The sequence below is a fragment of the Anser brachyrhynchus genome, assembly GCF_964034855.1.
Source record: "Anser brachyrhynchus genome assembly, chromosome: 1".
In the NCBI taxonomy this organism is placed as follows: Eukaryota; Metazoa; Chordata; class Aves; order Anseriformes; family Anatidae; genus Anser; species Anser brachyrhynchus.
The window spans coordinates 33,146,418-33,168,895 of NC_137694.1; the positions used below are offsets into that span (position 1 = coordinate 33,146,418).

The 22,478-nt window shown below is 39.9% G+C and overlaps 1 protein-coding gene across 7 annotated transcripts in view; it reads left to right on the forward strand.

Annotated features, from left to right (window-relative positions):
* The window catches only part of ANO6 (anoctamin 6), a 78,012-nt gene that overhangs the window by 13,566 nt on the left and 41,968 nt on the right, over window positions 1–22,478 (forward strand). For 6 of the 7 annotated variants that reach the window (XR_013945130.1, XR_013945131.1, XR_013945132.1 and 3 more), the window contains exon 2: window positions 14,052–14,128. Coding sequence is in view for 2 of the 7 variants with exons in the window: in XM_080576679.1 (XP_080432805.1) it covers window positions 14,052–14,128 (77 nt within the window). In the remaining 5 variants the exon portion in view is untranslated. Of the gene's footprint in view, window positions 1–14,051; window positions 14,129–14,332; window positions 14,354–22,478 lie in introns of those variants that run through there. The other variant, XM_080576680.1, reaches the window with a different exon arrangement.

Below are 22,478 nucleotides of genomic sequence, written 5' to 3' on the forward strand. Positions count from 1 at the left end.
CTTCCCTTCCCTTCCCTTCCCTTCCCTTCCCTTCCCTTCCCTTCCCTTCCCTTCCCTTCCCTTCCCTTCCCTTCCCTTCCCTTCCCTTCCCTTCCCTTCCCTTCCCTTCCCTTCCCTTCCCTTCCCTTCCCTTCCCTTCCCTTCCCTTCCCTTCCCTTCCCTTCCCTTCCCTTCCCTTCCCTTCCCTTCCCTTCCCTTCCCTTCCCTTCCCTTCCCTTCCCTTCCCTTCCCTTCCCTTCCCTTCCCTTCCCTTCCCTTCCCTTCCCTTCCCTTCCCTTCCCTTCCCTTCCCTTCCCTTCCCTTCCCTTCCCTTCCCTTCCCTTCCCTTCCCTTCCCTTCCCTTCCCTTCCCTTCCCTTCCCTTCCCTTCCCTTCCCTTCCCTTCCCTTCCCTTCCCTTCCCTTCCCTTCCCTTCCCTTCCCTTCCCTTTTTCCTTCCCTTTTTCCTTCCCTTTTTCCTTCCCTTTTTCCTTCCCTTTTTTTGTGGGATTACACTGTGGTGTAGATGAAAGTGTAGGAAAACAAAAGAATTTCTGTTTGGCTTTTTACTTCTTTTTATTCTTGCTGCTTGGTTTTGTTATAACTGAATAGTACCCAAGATTCAAAGCCACTTATTTTTCATCAGCATATTTAGTGTGTAGTCCTTACTTCTTTTTGCTTCCTCCTGAGATAAGCTACCAAAATACGTATTTTCCATGTTTTTATCCTACCTGCAAATCAAAAGGAGGCTTGCACTTTTAAATGCACTTGCCTTCTTTCCTGATGTGTTCTAAGATTGAATTTAATCACTCTATGATGGCCAATATTATGGGAAGGTGCAACAAGTATTAAAGAAAAACTACAAAGGGCACTTTACACCAGACTATCATGTGTTTACTTTGGTGGGCCTAAAGCTGCCTCCACTGTTAGCTCTGAAACATTCGCAATGATTTTAGGTGCCCACATTGAAATCTGAATTATGACATTACCCAGGGAGTTATCCTACTATATGTGTTGCTTATAAATCAGCATAAATCTTAAGGTAAAATAATAAGTAGATACCTAATATATGATTAACATCATTGCACATCAAGCACTCACTCAAAATGTGCTTGCTATCCCCTAGGAAGCACTGTTGATCTTTTTTCTCAGGTATCTATGGTGTCTGCCTCAGAGTGTGTAGCAACAGGTAATACATCTCAGATTTCTACTGAGGCACCTCATAGAGCGGAGGGGAATCAAAACTTATGGGTCCTCACTCTTCAAACTGCCAAGAAGTGTAAGAAATAGTTGCAGGTTCAAAAGACATAGAGAGAAATACATGAATTAAAAAGCCATGAGATCATTTAAAACAAAAAGGTATTGCTTCTCTCTGATCATGTACTTTGGGAGTTTGACTAAGTCAATGCCCTCATCTTACACTTTGGGACATGGAATGACTGTTTTGACCCAGAGTATCACTGGCCCCTCTTGGGGACTGGAAACTGGGCTAAGTAGACCTTTAAGATGATCTATAAGTACAGTCTAGTGTTCTTTTCTGTTCTTGTTATTCTTTGACTTCACAAACATTGTGTTTCTTAAAAAACACTGATCTTGTACAAAACTAGTGGACAGCCTTATAGTCAAAAGGCAAGACAAGGCAAGAACATGGACAGACTGCAAGCTGCTGGCCAAAGACTCCATTGTAAAATAAAGTTGAGAAATGGGGGCCTGGGCTGTGTCAAAGACACCCCCCCCCCTCCAAAAAAAAAAAAAAAAAACAGGAGCTAGCACTAAGATCTGTAGCTGAATTACCACAGGCAAGCAGTGAGTTTCCTTCTTACGGTAGATAGACAGGACAAATCACAAATCAGGCTCACAAGACAGGTCACAGATCAGTAGTCCCAACAAGGGCTGATAATGTTACAATGCCACCATCAGGCATCCTTCCCGTTAACGCCTCTTTTCTCAGGAATTAATTTAGAAACCTCTGTATCTTCAAAGTCACAGCTGTTTAGCACATAGCTGTCAGACATCGCCTAGCTGTAGTTGTTGAGTATCATGAACTGAATTGTCAGCAGAATCCAGAGCTTCGTATTGATAGTGACTGCCATAAGCTAAAATCTACTGTTTTGTTTTTCCATCATGGTACTGAATTTACACTAATTACATTATTCTGAACTGATTTTTAAAACTTAATAAATTTGATACACAACTTGCTAAGGGAAAGTGTGCATAGTTATTATGATTACTTTTCTTACAGTACACTTTTGAAATTACTCATCAGCACTGCAGAGTGCTCCTACACAAGGACCACTAATCAAATTGTCTGATTAGGTGAAATTCTAGGCTTACAGCAGTTTCCTCATGCCAAATTGCAGTGATAATTGTTCCATCACTTCTGCTCAAGGGAATCTCTCAAATGCTTCAGATATAATTTCATTTCTAAACTGACTGTATAATTAAATAATACAGTATAGCCAGCAGTAATCTTTCTCCAAATTTAAATGTAAATATTATGGGTTACCAACAGGATCCATAGCATCCCTAATTGGCTGTGGCTAATTATATATTATGTCTAAAAAATGTTAACATTAAGGTTGCAAAGTCGAGCACTTATAAGTTGGGCAATGTCAGAATTAACGTTGCCGAGGCAACTTCAATTTTCCTGCCATTTGTTTGCATGCATGTTACACTTTTTAATTACACAATCATGCTGTTCTTTTAGTCTTCTTAAGTCCCCTGCCTCATTCAGTAAACTGGTAGTAAGTGAAGATTTCTTTTTATCTTTCTCATTAAGAGCATGGCTCCAAGCCTTGTTTAACTCAGATTATCCAAGCCTTGCACAGCAAGTGTATTTTTATTCGTCTCTTCCTCTGTGTTTCTAGGATGCTTTTAGTGTATCTGAGCATTGTATCCAAAGAGATGTGAGTGTCAGGTTGCCTAACTTCCCATTTAGGGAGGGCTGGAGTTTCAACAATCCAGATTGGTGATAGGAATGCAGGGTGCTTAAGTGATAAGAAGTGAGGAATGTGAAGCATTCACATGAATGAGATCTGCAACGGGGCACTAGACTAAGACCCACATGCCACCAGCAAGCCTCCCTGTGACACATCCATGCAGGTCCACATGAAAATAAATCATTTTCAAGCACTTCTATACAACCTAGTAGCGTCACCATTCTGTGTTTATGGCTGACAAACTTTCATACGAAGTTGCTAAATGCTGACCAATCACAAGTGCTTTGTGGTGATTTTTATGAAATTTCATTTCCAAGTCTCGTTATTCCAAGTATTCTTGCTCCGTACTTCTGCAACTGACTTAGTGACAAATGCTCAGCTCTGCTGCAACAGTGCTGAGCTTGCTGGTTGTAGCACCCTGGCCAGTTAGCTCAATAATTCTGCTGGGGAAAGCGAGGCAAAACATTGCTCAAGCAGCTTGCTCAGCATCATGTATACCAGATGCTGAAGCTGGGACATAGGCCATTTCTCCAAGGCTGCGTGCTCTGACAGTCTGATAATCCTTCTGCCTTTCCGTCTTCCTGCAGTCTCTATATCCCACCCAACTTATACAAAAACAAATCTCTAAACAGACAATTCCTCATCCTTGACCAAACCTGGACTCGCCCTCACTGCAACCCCATCTGGTATAAAAAGTGAGATATGGTCCTGAAGAAGAAAGTGTAGCAACTTGGGTTTTATAACAAAAAAATATTTCCTGTGCTTTAAAATTTAAATTTTAAAATCCATCTCCTATCATGGATCAAGTGGTATGGTGCACCTTTTATCTTTTACGTAGGAAGAAACATGTTTGAACTGGGAAGACCAGGATCTAGTTCCTTCCTGTGTCTTCCTTAATATAGGCATCACTGATGACAGTCTTGAACAAGTCTTGAACACCTTCAGTGTTTGTGAGTTTGAGTTTGGAGCTGTTAATCTTCTAACTTGACATATTAAGCTTTAAATTTCTACTTATTTTTATTTTTTTGAAAAACTGAAAACTGGATTTTGCCATGTCGTGTAGTATTAGCCAAAACAGAATGATTAAACTGAGTGACTTAATTTACTTTAGTTTAGACTTTTAGGTTGTAATAAGTAGGTAAGCTGTGTACAGTTTTTAATCATGTTTTCAATTTATATTTAAAAATCTTCCTAAGAGAAAGAGGTTTGGTGTTTTTTGTTTTGGTTTGGTTTTGTGGATCAGTAGAGTAGCTCAGACAGTAAAAACAGTTGCATTCTGCTTAATAACAATGTTGTGAACTGAGAGGGCACAACCGGGGCTACACCCAGTCCGGTCCCTGGTGACCCAGCGGGGAAATGCCTGCAGTGCATTACAGTCACGTAGGAAGGCTCCTCTTAGCCTGCAGCTGCGGTTCATAGTTCTGGTCCTGACTGTTTTGGTTACTCCCAAATCCTGTTTGAGGCCCCTATATCCTTTATTTAATTCCAAAGACGCATGCTCGTTTCAGCAGGTATATACCTCAATGCACATTTTGATTTTTAATTTGCTGTTAAATGATTTCTTTCTTATCTAATAGATAATTACTGTTTACTCAGAATTTGTATTAAGATACATTTTGTTGGTAAGTAGAGTTAATAAACCATGGAGCAAAACAACATTTAAACATGTTTATTAGTTATATTAGATATGCTGTATACATAAGAAGAAAGTACATTTGTAAAACATTTTGCATTTAAATTAGTTAAGCAAGGGAAATATTAACTGTAGTTAATGAAATTGAAGGATTAGTTAATGAAATTGATGTATTGATTCTGGTCACTGAGAGCCACATGCTGTGTCTTGTATGTATTTGATATAATTAGGCATAAAACTGTCAGTGTGCTTGGACACTCTTGAGTAAATATCTCAGCAGGAATTTATCTGTAACTTTACATGCCCAACACCTTCTGCAAATCTGTCCATATGCCCTTTGCGTTTTTAGAATTAGTGGATCTCATTCTCTGCCACCTGGATTTCATTCACTGCAAGGGGAAAAAAAAAAAAAGGAAAGAAAAAAAATCCCATTCCTCTTGATCACTTTTTTAGCCTTAAACAGATTATTCCAAGTAGAGAAGAATTTCTCTCAGAATTTATGAACACAACTAAAAACTAGAGTTGCCTTTAAGGTGTTGCCACTTCACTCAGTGACCCAGGTGATCCTTTATGTGTTATGTACTTAATGGGATTGAGGTAGTTATTTTTCTTAACCCTAGAGACTGGAAGAATTTGCAGTTTGGGCAGCAGGAATAATAACATTTGCAAAATTGTTAAAAATGAAGGAAATAAAGTATGTGCATATGGGTGTTTCAGTATATGACAATGTGACATAGTTGGAGTCCAGCATAAAATAGGCTCATTTAACAGCCAACATTTCTGCAGTTTCCTACCTGACTCCCTATACAATTAAAATAAAAAGCTCCTAACTGAAAAAAAAATAGGAAGAATCACATGTTGCATAATTTTAGTATAGTTAAGTCATTTAATAGATTATTAAAAGGTGGAAGGTGGTAAGTGGAAGAAAGAGAAGGATTCAAGCCCATATTCCAACCTGAAAATAATGCATGGAAAGATTATCACTCTGAAGTATTCTGGCTTAGGCAGTTTATTCCATTACTTTATATTCTGACAAAGCTAGCTTGCTATTTGACATGTCTACAACCAGTACATGGAGAAAAAGTATACCAAATCTCATTGAAAATTATAGTTAGCTGTAATTCTAAAAACATTCTAAAACGAAAAATTATTTCTTTGTCTATATAGTGCCTATTGATAGATAAAAGCCAAAATAATTCTTATCAACAGCCATTTCAGATGGTGGTGGATAAACTGAAATTGTTTAGCTTCATTAAAAAAAAAAAGTCTAATTAAGTCTAATTAGCAACATTTCTGCACTGATTTACAGTCAGCTGTTTTTCGTTGTACTTGCAACTGAGGAATGTACATGGACTCTTGGGCTCTGGTGTTCTCTGCAGCAGTGAGAACCAGGAGCCAGCACTTGCATTTCAGTGGATTACTCTTGATTCACAGAATTGTAACTAAAAAGACATTAGCCCAGTGTTTGTTTTCTAAAGTGAAGCTGGGGCTAATCCAGGTCTCACAGAAATGTGGGATTTCTGCCACAGGTTTTGGGCAAGAGTCCCATTTTCAGTGGAAAGTGATCTTTTTGTCCATTTGAGCTCTGGATACATAAGAACTGATTGAAAATTTGGTTACTGAGCCCGTAAATCTTCCAACTCAATTCCTCTTAAATGTTTAGACACTGCTATCAACAAAAGACTTTCCACAAAGTCTAATTTGTTGTTCTGTAAGTGTCTGCTAATTACATAGGTTTTTCGGTGAGCTACCTCGACTCTGGGCTGGCTGCCTCAGGAAGCAGAGTGTTAGATTAGCAGTGCTCTTTCTATTATATTACCAAGTGAACATGCTTTCTGTTTAGGGTTAGTCATGGAATGGTATTTATTTTTGAAAGTCATACCACATGTTCCCAAAACTTTGTTTGCACAGCTGTAAGAAAAGATAACTGAATGGAAAGAATAGGCTTTCAAACAAGAAAGAATCATCTTCCAAGACAGCCACTTTACTTTCTTTGTAGTACAACAGTATATGTATAGATTTGTATCGGACATACTTGTACATCAGAAATTAAAATCAATGTTTTTCTTATTATGTGGCATAGTTTAGGTTTCGGTTTGACAATACCTGTATATCTGCTCTGTGTGACTGCACAAAGAACATAATTTTTTGACAGCTTGGAAATTCATTTTGGCATTACTAATTGTCATCAGTTTTCTCATGTACCGTAAATCCATAGGCAACCATAGGACTTCCACACCAACAGCAGCTGTATAGATCTCTTATTAACTCTAAACAACAGGTTATAATGTATAGTTTGTTATGAAAATAATTCAATTTTACTTTAAATATATACTTTTTTTAAGAAAAATTAAGAAATTTTAGTAGCATATATTCTTCAAATAAGGTCCACAAATATGAAATAAAACTAAAAAATATTCCAGTGAAATAACTGAATTTAAAAGAATGGATCCAACTAAGTGCAAGACAATGGTCTTTTGGTGAAATGAAGTGAAACCATTCATAACCTATGATCCTAATGGCTGCCCTCACACGTGAGTGGTGGAAAGCCTTTATCCCAAGAACAACTGGTCTGCAACAGTCACTTCAACACAGACAGAGCTCTGATCATTGTTTCTTATATTGTCAAGTGATTAAATTATACTATCTTATATGTGGGTTGGTATATAAGAATCAAGACCATCAGGAATAGTTTATGTTTAGGACCAATTTTTAAACAAGGGAAGTAGTTCAGAGAAGTTGTGTGCCTTGATTAATTCTGTTTTAGAACTCTAGATCTCATTGTCTCTCACTTTCTTTGATTCATGAGATTTTAAAAGGAAAATACACATTCCTGCTTTTTCAATACCTACAGTTTCTTAGATCGGAAAGAACTCCTATAGATTGAACTGAACATTAAAAATAAAATACAATAAAGAAGTACTCTGCACTAGGAAAAGAGATTTTGGCTGTCAAAAAACAGCATATCAGTCCAACAGTTTCAGTTTCCAGAAAAATTCCACTTTTGCAATGGTTTTACCTGAACTGCAAAAATAATTTATGCAAAGATCAGCCCTGAAAAAAAATTGTGATCAGTTCTGAGAGGCTTTTTAATTAATAGCTATTAGATTAATGTATATGGGGAAAGATATACAATCTAATATAAATTAACAGGAAGGAAGGCAGTTTTTTGTCTAGTTTAAATACCACATAATCAAACCTTTCTTTGTTCATAGCCTGGGAGCTCATATTCAAGTTTAGAATATCTTCATTTTCTGGTTAAGCGTTAAGAATCAGAAAAGCAAAATCTTTCTTCAGCTGGGCAACTCCTTTTTAGTGTCTGTTCTCCTCCTCTTTGATCTTCCAGAGCATTTAAAACAACATGACATAAATTTGTCTGTAGTCTTTCTTCCCCCTTCTCTCCTCAAAAGCCAGGACAGAATCTTCTACTTCAATACCATTATTTTACTACATTTGGACCAAGGGACAGAGAGCTGGATGTTCTTCTTAAGAAAGCTGACATCTACATTAAGTCCCTTTTGGGATGGTGGCTTCACTTCAGTTCCCTTCTAGGAGTCAGAGACTACTCCAGCTCTTTAGTCTCATTTACCTGCTAATGATGCTCTCCGCTCATTATTATTTCCACAGTTTTGATACAGACAGTGACTGCCATTTCCTCATGTGGTACTCTGTCTTGGATATGTCAATAGCCGTCCTTTTGAGAAGATGATTCTCTCTGAAACATTAGTTTTATGCAAGACAGCAGGAGTTTGTTCTTTTTTGAGAAATAAGGTGAAAGCAAATTGACTTGATTAGAAAGTGGGATTCAAAGCAGTTTTCATTCACTTCAGGACTCAGTTCATATCCAGGATTTTCCTTCATGCTTTCCTGTGGCTTCTGATGCAGGACCTGTGAGGTGGAGCTTCTTGCTTGCTTGCCTCTCAGGTTCCTATGAGTGATGGTATCACAAAACCGGTCTTCAGCTAACACAGCTGCAGAGTGCTGAGGTAAGGAGACCCTACCAGCATTTGTCCAGTTCTTAAGAAGCTGTATGGTGTAGCTCTGGCAGGACTCTAGACATTGCTTCCTGGCTTTGCAGGCATGGTTGCTCAAGAGGTACCATATTCAGTGCCAGGGCTAAGATCTTGTCCTTTGCAATGTCTCACAGGTTTGTTGAGGGAAGTGAAGCAACAGGTGCTATGAGTTTGGTGTTGTAAAACCATTCTTGCTTCTCAGAACAATTGTCTATTAGATTGGCTTATGTAGTGATTTTCAAGCTTAGAGACTGCTGCTGCCCCTTTTCACCTTTGATTATTTCCATTAGAGAAGAAATCAATGATAGCCAAGAATTTCTTTGGCACAAAAAGTTTGGCAGCCTCAGGCATGTTTGGCAATGTCTTTGCTTATAGAGCCAAGCCCAGCGGTCTTTTCAAACATCAGCCTATTCAGTATCTTTGTGGTTTTCTTGTCATTAATATTTTTTGGACAATGTCTTTCTTTTCCCTTCTGAGTATTGTTTTTTCCCTGTTCTCAGGCCTCTTAATTTGCACTCTCAAAAAACATTTATCCCCATTGCTTGTGTCTTGAGTGGCTCTTATTATTTCACTATTCAGACTCCAAGGAAAGGTTTAATTCTTCTTTATATTTATTCAAAAGGGAGAGCAGCTTCCATGTCTATCAGTGTGTGATTGTCTCTCACCTCTGCCATATCAATAGGTAGAAATTGCTAGTAGTATTATTTGTGAAAGCCTTTGAAATTGAATTATTCAATTGGTACATTGCTGAACTTCCAGAACAATTCGCAGTCAAAATCAAATTACTAAGGCAAAGACTAGACATTTTACTCTGCCTCTTAAGAAATTTTAGGGTCTTTATTCAATCTAGTCAGAAATGTTGGCCAACCTGTGAGAAAGCAAAGCCCATAAAGCTCATAAATTAAACCACTCATAGATTCAACAGAAGGATTCATTCCTTGGCCAGCCCCAAAGTGTGGAATGGACACAGGCTGTAAAGGAGAACATGAGATTAACACAGACTTGTTAGTACTTCTGTATGGGCACATTTGAGGTGAGGTGTGAAATGTTGGCAGTGCCGTTCAGTATCCTGGTTTGCGGATCAGTCTGTGGGCAGCTGGGAAAAGGTTGTGCCTTATCAGACAGCCTCTTGTATGTGAGGTCACAGTGTAGTGTTTGGCTGCTATCTCTTCAATTTGTTCCTTATCTTCACATGAATTGTTATAAAGCAGGCTCTAAATGAAAGCAGTTCCTAGGGCTACATAGTTTTATTATGGTTTGTTTTTTTTTTTCAACACCTGAGATTCTGCAAAAAGCAGGAACTCCATAAAATTAATTACTGGCCTCAACTGCTCTGTACAATGCCCTCCCAGTTTTATCTTTCAGAAGATGGAGTAAAAAATCTGGGCTTAGTTTCAATTTTCCAGACTATATTTCCAGCTTGTAGTGGGTTTCAGATACTACCAAGATCATAGAATCACAGAATGGTTTGGATAGGAAAGGACCTTAAAGATCATCTAATTCCACCCCCCTGCCACGGGCAGGGACACCTTTCACTAGACCAGGTTGCCCAAAGCCCCATCCAGCCTGGCCTTGAACACCTCCAGGGATGGGGCACCCACAGCTTCTCTGGGCAACCTTTTTCAGTGTCTCATCACCCTTATAGTAAAGAACTTCTTCATAATGTCTAATCTAAATCTACCCTCCTTTCTTTTAAAACCATTACCCCTTGTTCTATTGATGTTCTTGTAAATTAGCATGCACAGATTTAGTACTTCAAATTTTTACAACAATCAGCATCCTGTGTAAGAACAAAGACTGACTATTGTCACTAAGCAGGAACTCAAAATCTATTATTACAATTGAAAGAAATTAGATAAAATGTTCTGACAAAAGCATATGTTCCTATGATTGCTTGAAGGTAGAAAATGATGTATCAGTCAGTTAAAGTCAGAGTATGCCAGCACAAATCTGGTAGATTTCTTTGCTCCCTTACACTTCCTTTGATTTACTGGCTAAGTGGTAGAATGTTATAAGCATCTGCACTTGATGAGCTCTGACCCAAATATTAACAGGAGTGATAATGCTTCCGAAGACGAAATATATCAGCAGAAATGCTTTTTAACATAAAATATTTTTTTGGCCACAACTATGAGAACACTATGAGGTCTGGAAAGGAGCTCAAAAGCTAATGCAGGCCATCCTCCTAAGGTACAAGCCAGGTTCAACTTGGCTCAGAATTTTCCAGCACATTTAATTAATCTGTGCTGAAGAATCTCTGATGTTGAAGATGTCACGTGACCCCACCTGCCTCTTTAGGCAGTCTGTTCTACTGTTTTCACTGTTAGAAAGTGTTTCATAATGTCCATCCCCAGACCTTCTTGGTGCAGTTTTCTTTCATGTCCTCTCTTCTTCAAACTGATCTTATTATAATGCTAGAACGGAGGTGGGAGAAATAAATGGAGTGAGTTTGGAGGTAGGGAAAAGCACTTTGTGTGGTTGCAGTCTTTTCTGACAAAGCTGAGTTTTTGCAGGTACCATTTCTATCTCTCTGAGACTGGAATCACCTCTTCCAGCCAAAACCACAACTGCCCAGATTGGAATAGCTGTCCTAGCAAACCACTGTCAGAATACATCTGACCTAAACACACATTCAGGCAGTGTCAAAGCACTTTATTTTTGGTTCCACACAGACATTTTTGCTTGTATGTAGAGAAGGACTTGAGGGTGATGTGAAAACTGGAGGCTGTCTTGAGCATAGCGATCATGAATTAATAGAGGTTTTGATTCTTGGAAAAGTAAGGAGGGGGTTTAGCAGAACTGCCACCCTGGATTTCCAGAGGGCAGACTTTGGTCTGTTTAGGAGGCTGGTTGGCAGAACCCCTTGGGAGGCAGTCCTGAAGGGCAAAGGAGTGCTGCACTGAATTTGAGAGAAGTCCTGGGCTAATTATCTTAGAAGAACTGAGAACAGCAAACCACTTTTGCTTGAGTCCTTTCATTATACCAATGGCCCAGGGATTGTATTGGGCTGTATTTCATGTGAAAATGTGTTAAAATTAGAAATATTGATAAAATGATAAAGTATGCTTGACATTTACCATATTATGAGGAAGATATGCTGGCCATAGACACTGAGGCAGAAGCAAATTTTACTCACGTATAAATTTCTCTAGAGGATATTCCTTGCCAGTCCCAGATACATCAGGATTTGGGAGATCTGGAGTTATCCTTCCCGCTGTGAATGCCATGTTTCCCCCTTCCTTTCAGTTCTGGCTGAAAGAATTTCTAGACAGCACTGAGGAGGGTGTGTTTGCACACCACAGGGACTTCACGAACAGGCCATTTCAAAGCACAATTCTTGTCACTGTAGTTCAGTGGCTGACATAAGTCTTCATGTCTGGAGATGTTGCTGTCCACATCTGTTTGCCTTGTGTAATGGCATGCAGAGTTTCAGAACAGTCGCTTAGGTTTCAAAGCAACATGCTTATATATTTCTCCTTCACCCTACCCATTACGTGTGAGCAGAAATATTCCCTCTTCTGTGGGTTTTCAGAAGCACTTTGTATTTGGATGTCTTTGTGTCCAGATAGAGAATAAAGAATGCCAAAGGAAAGTAGGGCGATGCCCATTACACTGACATCGGGAGCATGTATTTTCCCTTCTCACGTTAGATTGAGTTGAACACATTAAAATGTAATGGTGTGCGGATACAGCAATCTTACAGCTGAGATGTGCCCATGTCTTCTTAGTTCTCACGTTATGGTCTCAGCATGTGATGTTTGTGTGCTGCTCTAGTCCACATTTCACTGCTTTCTTTTTAAATGCTGGCAAATGTTTCTAAAGATGCTAATGTTTTTGGGAGGTCACAGACTTTGGTTATTCAACTGGGCCACCCTTGAGATTATGACTCAGATGTTTCTGAAGCTATGTTGATGGAAAAAATCACGGAGCTCCTTTTTTCTCCTCCCCGTATTATGCACTATCACCACAGTAGAGATCTGGAAACTGACAGTTCAACATCTGGAACAAAGTCCTTACCAAACTATAAGAAATTGTACTTAAACCAGAAAATTTAGCCACTTAGAAACCATGAGGGAGTTCTGTTGACTTGTAGAGCTGAACAAACACAATCTTGTTGTGCTCTATTTCTAAGTGTTTTGACATATCTTCAGCTGGTATAAGCGAACATCATCAGTGAAAATATATATATTTTTTAAATTCTTCAGTATTGTGTATTCTATATGTATTTTGCTACATATCAATGAAGTTTTTAAGCCAAAAAAAGTTCAGGCATATAAGTGTTGTTGTTTCTAGCATGGTAACTAATGTGCATTTAATTATCCTTCTAAGTGTACTACAGATTAGATTACTTTTGGAGTACTTTTTATTTATTTATGTTTTGAAGTATTGGAGTGTTTTTTTTAATTGGAGGCTATCCTTTCCAGACAACACTGAGTATCATTTACATCCATGACCTTTTCCTCAGTGCAGGACAGACTTGGCTAAAACACTTCAGAAGCTGTATTTTAAGCATCTAAAAATAGCATGAGGCCCATTTACCCACCAAGCATAGGCAAAAAGCAGTCTTCCCCTCAGCCACTTGATATTATCTTCAGCTTCAGGATGTTACCTGACCTCTACTTAAGACCCCTCCCCACCCCCAAATTGTTAAGAAACTAAAACCAAAATGTTGCAGAAATTGTAGACCTTCTAGTAATTTATTTCCAGGAGCTTTATTAGGATGAATTTGTATGGTATCCATCCAGTGCTGCATCCGGTAGTCAGTTTTCCCAGCATAATGTAGTCAGTTTTTTCAGCATAATTGACAATGGTATCACAAATTAGCATACTTCACAAGATCATTTCTAATTTGTGCTTTATTTTCAGGAAAACAAGTTAGTTTTCAGGTGTTTCTTTTTTGTTTGTTTGTTTTGTTTTGTTTTTCTTTGTTTTGTTTTGTTTTGTTTCCTAACAGGTATTACTAGGGAAATGGGTAAGAAGCCACTGGGGCACCAATACACATTGAACCTGTAGCTGTGACTTTATGTTATGTGAAAGGCGTTCCTGTTATGTAGTGACTTTTTTAAACATCACTACCTCTGTCACACTCATTGCTGGACTTCTGAAAAATTCCCTGGTACTGTTAATTAATGTTGCCTATGTACAGTCAGCATGAGCTAGGGTTATTTGTTCAGGTGGAGCCAGTTCTAGTCCTCTTATTCATGGAACGATACTACTCACTACAGCTAGTCTATAGACAGAGTTTTCTGAAACACTAAATAACACATGTTAACGAAGAGGTGCATGGCATTACTAGGTTGGTTGGCAGGATCACCAAACATTAACTTGTCATCGTGGTGAAATCTGTTTTGCTCTCTTGCTACCTGTTGGTTACTACTGAAGTCTGAGGGACAACTATTCTTCTGAGACAGTAAGTGTAATAAAGTGGCTTCTCCGCAAACCATTAATTAAAAAAAAATGACTTTTTTTGTTTGTTTATTTATTTTTAGTCTTGGAATTGAACCAGGTGATTATTCCCACTTACGGAACTGTGCCAGAGCAGCAAAACCTTCATACTCCAGAATGGGTGGGTACTTCTTTGTTTTAACTATGAGTAGCGATAATTTTTTCTTGTATACAACAGGTAGAGCTGTTCTAACAGAATATCATTCTGTTGCATTTGCAGCACACAGTTCATCTGCGTGACTGAATCTGAGTTGCTGTATCTACTTCCTTAAAGATACCTGAAGTCATTGGCTCAGGTGTGAGAGTACAGGTTGACACGGTCACCAAACTCAACTAAAAGTGACAGGTCACTAGATTAGTTACAAATACATATTCACTATAAACTGATATACACACATACACCTCCTTTCTATATATAAAATTTTGTGTATGCATGTATAGGATTTCTCTGTGTGTTCTTATATCTATGAATATATCTATTAATATAGGAACACACCCTACATATAAACACATATACCTTATAAATTCAAACACACCCAGGTATTCGTTGGCCAACAAGTGAGTTCAGGACTCTTTTTTCAAAGAAGGCTTGGAGGAAAAGAAATGCCTTGCTCCAGTCAGAGACTTAGGTGGCAAAAAAGGAAGAAGACCTAGAGGTCTCCATTCCCTTAGCCAAATTTAAAGTTCCCCAGCTCACCTAATGTTTTCTGCAGCTAACAGGCTTCTGGCTCTAGATGAAGATCTCCTGTCTCAGATCTCATTTTCTCTAAGGACTAGCTAGTTGACTCCAGCAAACCCGCCACTGGGTGTGCCGTGGCACATGCTTTGCCAATCTGATGCCCAAATGGCATGCTGATGAGTCCAATTTCATTTTTCCCCTAGTGCAACAGAAGTGCAGCCTGCAGTTGCAAAGGGAGCTATAAGCCTGGATTCAAAAAGGTATAAAGTCATATGCTTATCCTAAAGCTATTGGAAAAGCCCCACAGAAATCAAAAAAAGACATCTCTGTACTTCATTTCTCTAATGACAGAGGTCAGTGTCATTGGCTTTAGGTGTGTATTGCCTATTCAGGCTACATCTACAAGTGGGTCAGTGTTATGGGAGGACAAAGCTTAAAGGAACAGGTTAAACAGTGTCAAGAGTTACTTGCTGGGACAATTAATTTTGAGCACCTGAGCTGGTGATGGTTTTTGCATACAGGAATCTATTCAAGAAACTGCTGCAATGGTGCCACCAAGTAATGAGAGCTGGAGCTGGTTCCCAGACAGCCCTGTCCAAAACATTGACCTGTAAACTGACTATTTACAAGTAACTGAGATGGCTTGTGCATTTCTCTCACTGCTGTCTACTAAATACTACTCAAGGAATGACAGCCTGCTGCTGCTGATATTAGCTACCCCTTCAGTTTGCACAGAGGAGAACTGTATTATGTATGTGGAGATACAGGTCCTGCTGATTTATTTGTGTATGAGGAAGTATGCTGTTTTCTTCATACATCCAGAAGAGCATACCATACAAGAAAAAATGAGCTAAAAAGTTGTGAGATGGAAATCAAACATTCATATTCAGGCATTTGGATTAAGCCTGCCTTGTCTTATATGTAGATACTATGAATGGAGCTGTTTAGATCATTTATTTTTCATCCTGGCCACCAAAGAGAAAGCTCTTTTTCTTCACATCAAGCTGAAATTGGAAACAGAATCATAGAAGAAAGAAACAAAGAGTTTCCATAGTGATAGAGTTTGGAAAGCAGTGTAAATGAAGGGATAGATTTAGCCCAAAGTACACCAAGGTGCACCAGAGCTGTAGGGGAGCTGCTTCAGACCTTAGCTGCAAAAGTACTTGTCATAGTGAAGGGTTGTGGTGGTTTTGTTCCTGCCTCTGCTGTAGGAAACAAATGCTAAATCTACCAGAAATTGAGTTTCCTTCCGGGATCTGAATACCCACCTGACCCTGCCTCTGAGAATTGTGACAGAGTTTTCTTCATTTGATGCTGCTTTGGTCTCTGGAAAAAGTATTTAATCATTTTCTGGAGCATGCAGTGGAACCAAGACCTTACATTTCCCTACTGAGGGCCCTGACTAACATGTTATAAAAATCCTCCTTAGACTCTTTTTGTGGTTCGATGAATTTTATTTTTTATGTATTTATATGAAATGAGGTAGCATCAGAACAAACAGAGTGTCGTATACCTTGTGGTTAGAGCAGTCTCCTGTAAGCAGTCATGGTAGAATTTATTTTTATTTCTACTAAAAATCAACTGTCAAAATCAATTTTTATTTTTGGTTACTCATGTTTACCAGCAGTTGTAATTTCTGCTCAGTTTTAGCAGCATCTTTTCCACACTGCTCCTTCCACGTCACAGGCTCCTTGTCTGCCACCAGTCACTTTCAGTGGCCAGAAAGCTTGAATAAAATTCGGTTCTACCAAGCCTGCCCATGAGATAGATGTGTGCTAATTCACTCAGGTGTAGCTAGAAATAGAAACTGCGCTTCCCGCTCTACTCTGCACTCCCACTCTACTCTGTGCTGGTGCGGCCTCACCTCGAGTACTGTGTGCAGTTCTGGGCACCACAGTACAAAAAGGACAATAAACTGTCAGAGAGTGTGCAGAGGAGGGCGATGAAGATGGTGAAGGGCCTAGAGGGGAAGACATACGAGGAGCGGCTGAAGTCATTGGGCCTGTTCAGCCTGGAGAAGAGGAGGCTGAGGGGGGACCTCATCTCAGTCTACAACTTCCTTGCGAGGGGCAGTGGAGAGGCAGGTGACCTATTCTCTGTTATCACCAGTGATAGGGCCCGCGGGAACGGTGTTAAGCTGAGGCAGGGGAAGTTTAGGCTGGACATCAGGAAGAGGTTCTTCACCGAGAGGGTGGTTGCACACTGGAACAGGCTCCCCAGTGAAGTAGTCACTGCACCAAGCCTGTCTGAATTTAAGAAGCATTTGGACTGTGCACTTAGTCACATGGTCTAAACTTTTGGGCAGGATATTCTATGATTCTATGAATAGGAAATCTAACCTAAAACTGAATAGTTTGTAGATTTGAAGGAAGTGCTGTGCCAGTTCTCTAAACTTAGATTATGTTTTCCAGCTGAAAGTATTTTGTGAATTTAATATTGCAGTTCATCTTGGAGAAGGCAAAACTGAATAAGCTGTTGACTAATAACAATTGTCATGTTCTTATTATGATGCTGTCTCAAATTACAAGATCACGTGCTAACTTTGTCACGAGATCCCTGCCCCATTCAGCATGAGTAGGACATTAATCTCCACAAAGTCCAGATTCTGTGAAGAAGAATGTTGTCTGTAGTACTTCAGCAAGGTGTAAATGTGGCAGGAAAATGCAGGAAAAGAATTAGAGGTCTTATGACTAGAGAAACTTAATGTGGTCCTAGATAATTGGATTTTACCCCTGACTGTAGTATAGGGCTTCTGTGCAAGGCTAACAAGTTTACATGCATCCAACTTTTTTTTTATTTGCCCAGTGTCAAAGGGGGACGTCTGTAACCTGTTTGCATTAGCACAAAGTAGTCACATATGGGCCTGAAGGTATTGCTCTCTGAAGAAAAGGACTTGCCAAGCCCTCTAGAAAAACTTGATGTCCCGGTTTCTCAAGCTGGAACTCCAGATATGGGAGACAGGCAGCCATTTCTGGCATAAATCCTTAGGTGCCTCATGCAGTCACTGAGTTAGTGCTGCCCCTCATGTGCAATTTCTGTAGTAGGAAGGCTTCAGAGGATTCTGAAAGAGTGAATTTCCCGGCTTCTGTATCCAGAAAAGGGTGAGAGGTGCTGAAAAGAGGGTTTTCAGGGGAGTACTCTCTTCACCTTTGTTCAAAATTTAGGACATTTGGTCTGTCTGTAATCAAGAGTAGCTGGAATTCCTCTTGCAGCCAGCAGTTGCACGCAGGCTCAGGCAGGAAGTCCAGTGGGTGTCTCATCTAAAGTTAGCTCCGGGGACGAGGCTTCCCAATGCCTGGCCAGTTCCCAACTGCTTTCTGCTGACAGAAATATATGACCGCAATGACACCCCGTGTATTTCTACTTTGCACAAAACCTTCAGTCTCGGTTTGCTTCGATTTACTACATGCCAAAAACGTCTTTGCATGTTGGGGTACAGAAAAAAACACTTCTGATTGTGATCTTGCTAATAATCTCATTGTTGCTAAAAACAGATCTGACACAGCCCTCTGTTTTTATTAGCAAATGTGAGTCACAAGGAAAAATGTTAAATGCACAACAGTTTTATTGCCCTATGGAGACACACCAACGTTAGTTTCTTGTGGTATGCAAATAAATTTATATCCTGAGGAAGCAAATACTTATCTTGGTCTTGGTGTCAGAGCAGTTGTCTCTATTGGTCACTCAGAATGTAAAGTAATTACAGATCTTATGAAATAGCTGCTGCAATAAGAACTTTACATTTCTGTATCATTCCCAGACAAGCTCAACGCGCTTTACGAATGTTTCACGATGTTTCGTGATATCCTGGCAATATCATGTGTTTCCTTTTTAATTACTTTGTTGGAGGAGAAGGTTCCTGAGGCCTGTAGAAAGAAATAAACGTGTCCCTAAACAGGCACAGTGACATTTTCATGGAGGTAAAACCCGCAGCTGACAGGTAACCCATGGGTGCTCTGCCGGGCGGGCTCCGTGCTCGAGCATGAGGACTCTCCACAGGTGCCGTCAACAGAGGTGATGTTACACAGGCTGTACTCAGCTCTCCTTTCCCAGCACTGATTTACCTCCTGCTATGCTGCGGGAACCTGTTTTGAGGCTATCTGAAAACTACGTGAGCTTGTAGACAAGTAGTTTATCCCTCCAGTAATGATTACATTTGCTGCTATTGACAGTCACACCAAAGGCTCATGCAGACAAAATAAAGCATGTCTTTTATCCTCCCTGTGGAAGAGATTCCTGTAGAATCTCTTGCTATTTAAAAAATCAATTTACAATACCATGCTTGTTCAGGATGTAGTAAGTAACAAATAACTGCAAATCCTATTCACATATATTTTTTTCATTCTTGCCTCTGTGCTGCCCTTCCCACCATTATTCCCACCATTTGTTTAACAATGTAATGCCCCGAGGAACCTGGAGAAGTGAAGGCTGTGTAACGCCACTGCTTCTCCTCCCCTGGAATGCAGCATTGCTGCTGCTGAAGGTAGCTTCAGGTCTACTTTCATCTTCTGCCGCAGCAAACGCGTGTAGCCATGGCTACGGGCGCAGTCTCCAGAGTCAGGCACGGCAACTCCCCTTCGATACCAGCAAGCCTGGTTACACGTGGAGAAGGGCAGGCAGCAGCCCCCCTCCTGAGAAGCTCTGAGGGTCTGAGGGTCAGCTCCACCACTGGTTTTTGGTCACTTAGTTTTGGATGCCAGACCTCTGGGGACCAGGGTCAGGGAGTGCTTATTGCAGGCACCTCCCGAGGACATGTGCATCAGCAGCAGCGCAGGGTTTCCCAGCCTCGCTTCCCGCTACGTGCACAGCAGCTGCTTGCAAGGACCAGAGCTCCAGGTCTATAAAACCGCACTTTTGATGCTGAGGATGTAACGTCTGCATTATACACATTTCTGGGCTTTTTGTTAACAAAGACCACCACCGGTCTCATCCCCCGGAGCTAATATCCACTGATCTGGTCCCTGATGTGGCCTGAAACACAGGGGTGCACCCACACGAAGGTGGGTGCCCTGCCTCTGGGCTAGCTCAGGCAGAGGTACCCGAAGTGATCCAAACAACTGCAGGTTCCTCCTGCTAATAATACAGCTAATGGCTCCCTGTCTCACTGTGGCTGGCAAGCAATTGATGTACAGCACTTGGAGATTGTACAGCACTGCGGAGTATGTGCTAAATATCATTAGTATTTTACAGCTAAATGTATTTTTTTTATTCATTAATGATGTTAATCAATATTAACCTGCTATCCACTCAGGTATTATTATAACATTAAAGTGCAAAAATGATTGTCTCCCTTAGTACTTAAAATGTGATTATGCTGAGGCTAAGAAAATTAGAAAGTGCCATAAATAGACCCCATGTTTGTTTCTTCCATAACAAAGAGGTATCAATGGGCCTGTTCATTATTTTTGGTTGTAATGTGCTACTGATACTTAAGCAAAATTATGTATTGGAATTTCAGCCCTATTAATGTACGTGTGTGTGTGTGTATGCACACAAACTTGTATTCATTTGCCTGATAATAACATTTGTAATGTTGTCAAATAATATTGCATATTAACAAAGCAAACATTGTCTCCAAGGAATTATTAACTTCAGTGTACAGCACATGTTTTTTGTTTCCAGTCCTGTTTTTCCTCTGGTAATTACATTGAATAATATATGATTTTTCATTACAAACTATCCAGTGGGGATTATAAGACACATCACACATCTAAGTTAATGTGACTGTCAGAACTTTAACTATTACGTTCCCTTTCACATTTTACTTCTTACTTTTAATTAAGCAACATTAAATTTTATGTTACAATTGATCTGCGTGGGTCTTAATCTTGATCTCTTAAGTATTCAGGCTTAATGAGCCAACTCTTTATTACTTTATTGATATATAAAGTGTCTATTGATAGGTCAATAGGACATTGCCCTAGTAATTAAAAACAATGGAGATTACATCTAAGAAGTTACCTTCAGGAGTATGAAATTCTGTGTATCTGGGTTCAGGCAGTCCAATTCTGATTAATCTTTTGACTGTATTCAATTATATATATTCATAGTCTGATATGTATAAAAAGGTGCATGTATATGGTAACATGCATGTATTAATGTGTACAAAAACACATACATAAGTAAATTCGTGAGTCAGGATGCTGATTAATAGGCAGCATCAGCATCTGGTTATTGTCTATCCATTTAAGCCAGTTGCCACTAAGTTACACGTAAGTTTTATATGCTTAAAGGAGACAAGGTTCAAAGGAAAAAAATACTTAGTGAAGTTATGCAATCACAAATTAGGAAAAGCTTGATCTTACATTTGCTGTTTGCTATTTCTTTCTTTTCTATCCTGTGCATAGGTCATATAGGGAAAATAACTAAAAGCTGTAGGAAAAAACACTTGAAAGCTCTTACTATTTTTACACTTTCAAGTGCTTAAATTTCACAGCAAAACTCTTTCTCTTTAGACAAAATCATTAGGCTGCTGTTTCTAAGATTCAAAAGAAGAAGAGGCACAATTAAAAATCCTTCCATTTTAGGCACTGGTAACACTTCCCCTTGTTACTCATTATCACAAGGCTGGGTTCTGTGTTTCCAGCATTGCAACACAGGGCAATTTTAGCCAGGAACAGATTGCTGGGGCCCCAGAGGAGCACGGAGGCTGCAGGGGCTGTGCTCATGCTCAGGGTCTGGCTGCCCTCAGTTCTCCTTGCACCCTTGCGCTGCTGCGCCAGCACCTCCCAGGCAGGCTCTCAGCAGGGGCTGTAGGTGCTAGTGAAAAGTGAGAAGAGGATGATGGTGACTTTTTAACTTGGTTCATACCACTTTCTGCTTCAGTGGTGCCTGGTGTCTGTGTATTTCTGGTGTGATGCACAGGTTTTCTCAGCCTCATCGTTGACCAGTCCCATCTGCAGCCCTGGAGCTAGGGAGAGGCATCAGCTGTGCAGCCAAGGGTTAGCAGCTCTGTGTGTAGCAGGGCTTCAGGACGTCACACTTTTCATGACTGCATCTCTGCTAAGCACAGCATGTGGTGCTCACACTCAAAACAACACCTAATGGCAGGCAGCTCATGGATGGAGACCATACACAAGCATCTATGTCTATGGCTAGTCCTCAGTAGGAAGAAATCTCATCAGGGTCAAGTCTGGTTGCTTGTTGGGACTTCTCCAGCTCTAGTTCTCAAGAATTTAGAAATTTGGGTCTGTGACTTGTTTTGTGTGATGGAGATGCTCACTGCCATTGTAGTCTGTTGATGCCATCTGAAAGCTTAAACCATTTTTCCTAAACCATTACTGTGTGCAGCTGTCTGTTGATTTGGTGACTGCTTAGGTGTTTCCCGAGGCCTAGGCCAGGCTGTGAACTAACATATGACATATCTGTATAGCAGCCGTATGTCACCATGTATATATATATATATATATATGTAAGTATGTCAGCAGCTGCTTGCTGTCAGGGTTGTCACAAATCTCTCAGCACATGTGGGATTCAAAGAGAACTGTTCTAACCAAGAATCTGTTTAAACTGTTGAAGCAAGTATGTTAACAGAACCTCCTTTGCAACAGTTTCTAGCCTTTGTACATACAACATAAAAAGTATTGAGTTTAAACTCCCCTCAGTTTATTTAAAATATGGAATTTTTGTCTCAATTATGGGGAGACACTTCTCAGTCAAGCCTTGTTTTGACCCAGCCAATAAGCAGTAACAAAATAGTCTACAGTGAGAGGTTTAGAATAAAACTCATAGGGAAACTTTGTTTCGGAAATACTGATGTGTTATTCCTAAAATGTTGCCTGTCCCTTGGAAC